This window comes from Pteropus vampyrus, unplaced genomic scaffold, assembly GCF_000151845.1.
Source record: "Pteropus vampyrus isolate Shadow unplaced genomic scaffold, Pvam_2.0 Scaffold8, whole genome shotgun sequence".
Lineage (NCBI taxonomy): Eukaryota > Metazoa > Chordata > Mammalia > Chiroptera > Pteropodidae > Pteropus > Pteropus vampyrus.
In genome coordinates, this window is record NW_011888789.1 from 13478678 (window position 1) to 13484334 (window position 5657).

General features: G+C 35.9%; 1 protein-coding gene across 1 annotated transcript; it reads left to right on the forward strand.

Moving 5' to 3' along the window:
• The first annotated feature begins 1773 nt into the window (after window positions 1-1773).
• On the forward strand, window positions 1774-3116 carry TCIM (transcriptional and immune response regulator). Its single transcript, XM_011372637.2, has one exon. It carries the CDS (start codon window positions 1792-1794, stop codon window positions 2179-2181), a length of 390 nt encoding a protein of 129 aa, XP_011370939.2. The 5' UTR covers window positions 1774-1791; the 3' UTR covers window positions 2182-3116.
• The last annotated feature ends 2541 nt before the right edge of the window (window positions 3117-5657 follow it).

A 5657-nucleotide genomic window follows, 5' to 3' on the forward strand; every position in this document is an offset into this window, starting at 1 on the left:
GAAGGGATCTAACTAATCTTTTTGGTCCCTATGCCCTGAACATCTCCCTAAAATCTATTCTCAAAAAAGAAATGACAATTATTTTTAAAATTATGAGTAAAATCAAGTCATTTCTCTGCTCCAAATTCTCCAAAGGCTGTCTGTCTCTTACAAAGTAAACACTAAATCCATGAATAATCCTGAAAGTTTGTACTTAATTTGCCTCAGTCCTCTTCTCATTGCCTTCTCACCCTGACCTCACCACCTCCCACTCTTCTCTGGCCACTCTGCTCCAACCACATTCGTCTCCTGCCTGTTCTTCCATACAAACTCTTATCTTCAGGCCTCTGCATTTGCTGTTCCCTCCTCTACAACACCCTTCTTCCAGATGTCTACACAGCTTACTCCTTTACCTCCTCCAGGTCTTTCGACAATGTCACATTAAGAAAAGCTGCCTCTGGGTATCCTATGCAAATTTGGACCCTTCCCTTGCTCTCCTAAACAACTCTGCTTCATTTAATACTCTCTGGCATCATCAAAATTATAAATTTACACTTTTCCTATTATGTATTTCCAGGTGAAATGTAAATTTCATTAAGGTAAGGTAGAGATTTTTTTGTTTTGTTTTGTTTATTTGGTTTACCTTGGTTTACTGTTTAATTTCCAATTCCTAGAAAAGTTCTAGCTAAAATTAAACCTTCAATAAATTTGATTAAATAATGAGTGAGTGAATGAATGAATGAATGAATGAATATATAAGGAGAGTTTCTAACTCAGTTTTCTAGTGCGGTGCCTTCCCCACACTCTCGTGCATTTTCTAGATCTGACTCAATAAGATGAGAGGAAAAGACCAGCCCGGCTTCTTGGATTACTAGAAAGTGGACCAGGCAGAAGGTCCATGAAAAGTTTCTGGGGCCCTTTGAAGTTAACATATATTATTTGGTTGAATTAAGTGATTAACATGTCAGTGGGGACATTAGCTGGCTGAATTTTGTAGAAGGTGGGAAGAACGAGTTGAAACTTCCAAAGAAGCCATCGCTCTATGTGTGGGTGATGCCAAAATAAATATTAAAAAAAAATTCAGCTCATTCTTTTTGAGTATTGTTTACATAAAGTACCTGATTATTTTTTCTTCTCTACTTTTTTTAATAGTGTTGTTGAGGAGATACTGTGTGTTGTGATTATCAAGTTACACTTTTATTCAGTGATTACAGATTAGCACTTGTACATTATCTCTGAAAGGTCATAGTTTCCGGTTGTGTCATGTCAGCATTTTGTAGTTAAAATCCCATTCTACAATCAGACACATTCCGAATTAACATCCTTAATTGTTAAGCTACCTCTCTACAGCTCAAGAGTTGCCCTGGATAGAGATGTCCAAAGGCCGCTGGTGTGGGTGTAGGCTGTCAAATATTCGGAGTACACTTTTATAACTTCTCCGGAAATTAAAACTTTCCTGAGTTAGCAGACCATTTGTTTGTTTTGGTTGTTGTTTGGAAAGATCTTGAGTTTAAGCCACCCTGTTTTTATCTTATCTTTACATTTTCCAGGTTGTTTTTCAGCTGTTTTTTTTTTTTTTTAAAGAAGGGCCCAACTCTGTATAATCTCATTGCCACAGATGGGTCAAAAGAAATCCTCACATCCCTGCCCCATCACTGAACATGACTTTTAGTAACATTTTGTACAAGAACAGGATGTTGGCAATTCAACTGTTAAACCTGTCTGTGATTATTCTTCCTTGAGATTACTCTGATGTCACCAGTGTAATTTGAGCCTGGAGCTTTTGTTCACACTTTAAATAGCAGTTCTGGAATGATTTTGCTACAGACTCTCTGGAGAGCCCCGGCAGGAGCTGAATTCCCAAAGATCTCCACATCGATGAAAGCAAAGTTGAGCCACCAAGCCGTCGTCGTCATGTCCACCTCGCTGCGAGTTAGCCCTTCCATCCACGGCTACCACTTCGACACAGCTTCGCGTAAGAAAGCGGTGGGCAACATCTTTGAAAACATCGACCAAGAATCACTACAGAGACTCTTCAAAAACTCTGGGGACAAGAAAGCAGAGGAGAGAGCTAAGATCATTTTTGCCATAGATCAAGATTTGGAGGAGAAAACACGAGCCCTGATGGCCCTGAAGAAGAGGACGAAAGACAAGCTTTTCCAATTTCTGAAACTGCGGAAATATTCCATCAAAGTTCACTGAGGACAAGAGAATGGATAAGAACATTATCCAGGAACAGACATTTGTGAGTCAATCGGTGAGACCTTAACATGCAGCATTGTGTTGCTGCCTTGCAAGCTTCTCCTCCGTCAGGACTCCGGAGGCTGGAAAGGAACAGAACAAACTGGTTACAAAGACTCCAACCAATTTCATCCCTGTGCCGTGACAGTGGAGAACAAAATGCTTTCAGCGAGGATTTGAAAACTCTCCCAGCGGGAAAGGACTGATGCCCGTGTCAGGAGAAGAGTCTGGATGAATGTAATGAGAACTGAAACTGAAGAAAACAGATGGCTGGGGAAGAATTCCAGCCAGGGTCTCTTTGTGGAGCCCTAGGACTTAAATTCGACCTGAACTTTTTTTTTTTTTTCTTAACCAAACTGGGTAAGGGGAGGGAGAAGGGTGAGGGGAAACAGGGAGAGAGGATACCACGCTCCAATTGTTTACTGATTTTTTTTTTATTTGAATGTTCAAAATGTTGCAAGCTTCAATATTGTCTATTGGTATGGATTTTTAGAGATCAGTAATTGATTATTTATTTGCATTTATTACAATGCTGAAAAGTGCACCACATGGGTGTAAGTAGAAAGTGAAGGAGCTGCAGCAGCACCTTCAGCAGCTCAGTGAAACCAGACACCACCTTCTGGTCTGTAAAGGGTTTTTATGCATTTCAAACTGGTTGCACAAAAGTTAGAAGAATGGGGTCCTTCAGAAGTCCGAAGTACTGTGAAAAAATTTTATAATTTTTTTATATTCTAGTTAATGCTAAAGTATAATCTAATTACATTTCTTACAGTTACTTCGATGAGCATTAGAAAGTGAATATGATACACTAAATAGTTTATAAAGATGCTATGGTATCTATAATTTATTATACATAACAAAAGATATGCAACCGTAATAAATTATTATAAACTTGGCTGCTCTTGGTCTGTGATGATTGGTAACAAAGAAAAAAATAAGATGGTAAATTATTACTATAAACTTTTATAAACTATTACAAACTTTTCTAAAGATTTTACTCTAAGAGTAAAAGATGATTTTCTACTGGCTTTACATTAATTGTTGAACTTTTTCAAAACAAATTTTTATACTTAATATTCTGGCAGTTTCTTTGTCCCAATTTTAAAATATAAGATATAGACATTGAAATTTATAGATTGACTCATCAACGTTGTTTATGTATCCATTGAGGGTGAGTTTTAAAAGGCTTTTTTCACCATATTTTTGAAAATTTTCCTCTGTGGCTACATTAGCTGTATATATTTGTACATTTATTTCTCCCAAAACAATATATTCTGGGATTAGAGTCTGAATTATGATCAAGACTCTGTGGATTATCAGTGTTTATTTAATATAAACCAATATGAGAATAACATTGCAATCTTTGCTTATTTCCTCATAAAAATATAATAAAACATTTCTAAGAAGGCATACATCAATGCCTACTACACTTTTCTTGCAGAGAGTTATAAAAGTTCTCCAGAAATTAAGTGTTTCAGAAACATCTACAAAGGTTTTTGAAAGTACTGATCATAGTAAAAAAAAAGGAGTGAATGACCTAAAATCTTTTGAGAGAGTTAGTCATGTTTTTAAATAATATATTTTTAAAAAAGAACTTAAGTGACCAAATCCATTTTTAAATGCTAATTGATTTGTTTACTGAAGATAATATAAAATTAGTCCATTAAAAAGACATTTTTTTACATGAGAGCATCTATGAAAACCACAAATTAACGTGCAGAATTGTGTGAGTGTTTTTCTAAGAGGAGTATTGATAATTTCCATCAGATTTACAAAGATATTTATAACAATAAAGTAAATTAAGAACAAAAGAGGAAAAGCATAACAGGTGGGAGGCTCAGCTGGTGATGGTATTTTGGGATTATCCAAGTCGAGTCTGTACAGAGGTCCTCTTCTCCATGACTCTATGTTCCCATTCTTACAAACTAAGCTTGCTTAATGATCTTACCTAAAGTTTCTTCACAGGTGCCAGGAATAAACTTCCTGCCTCTGATAGGGCCTCTCAGTGACACATTTTCTCTATCCATCTGGAATTCCCCCAAAACATTGATAAACCACTTGGAAACAAAACTTAGCAACTTACTCCTCCAGAATGCCTATTATACTCCATGCTTCCATTGAAAATGTTTAATTTATTTTCTATTGAAAGACTTTAAACACATTTTTCATATTAAACATAGTTCAAAGGTTGAAGTTATTATACATACATACTCATAACAATTTGCTCTGTTGTTTTCAATGTAAATCTTATCTATTTTTCACATTAGCTTGTACTCAGTTTTCTTGCAGTGTATTATCATTATTTTCTGATTGCAAGGCCATAACATGGGAAATAAATTTAAAAAGCAATCGGGATATGGTCCACAACAGTGCGAAGAATAATATCTCTTTAGGAGATTTTTTACACAAGCATGCTGTCCTTTCCTTCATGGAGAACAAAGTTGGAATCAATGTGATTGCACAAGGATGGTTTTTGACTTCATAATACTTTTATTATTTAATGTGAGGTGAAAGTAAACATTAGAACAGGTAGAATTAGTTCAGTTCAGAAACCCTTGTATGGCACAGGATGGCCAAATATATCTCAAGATATTTCATTATAATAGAAGAAATAAAAGTAGCAAAGGTGACATAGCTCATTAATAATGTTTGTATCATCAGGGTGATAGTAACAATTTTCAGAGTGTTTACTATTCATTAGACAATTTCTAAGTGTTTTATGCATTAAATCATTTAATTAGTGCTGTGACATAAGAGCAGGTGTGTGCATGCATTTGCATATGTATATGGTACACAGAGTACAGAGAGTACAGAGTACTCTGTGTACCATATACATATGCAAATGTATATGAATGTATATGTATGTAAATGAAGTACAGAGAGATGAAGTAACGTGCCAAACAACACACAGACAGCTAATGAGGCCAAGAGTCAAATCCAGGAAGGCTTGCTCCAAAACCTTCATTCCTAAACACTAGATTAGACTGCTTCTCTAGGAGAAACTAAGCTTCTCTCCTTTCTTTTTCTTCTTTAAAATGGTAATTACTTATATACCAGTAAGTCAGAAAGACAGGAAGGCTTGGCTTCTGAGAAATCACTTTGATCTGACCTGTGTCAATTTATTTGGCATTTGAATTGCATGGGGAAAGCTTCTTAGTCATTTTAATTGTATCAAGGGTTTCTTAAATGTAGCCTTTCAAATCTGCAGTTAAAATAATATCTGGGTTATCATCTTGGAATGAAAGACCCCATCTAAGTTCTCTTCCAGTTGTCAGTCAATGCTTTGGGTCTCAGTTTGTTCATTAGGGAAGATCAGAATCTGTAGATTCATTATTTCATTTCAGTCAGTGTTTAGCCCCTTAGTTTACCTCCCTGGTCCACAGAAGAGGAGGGTTTATATCTGTAGGAGTTTCCAACAAATGGGAATTATTGAAAAA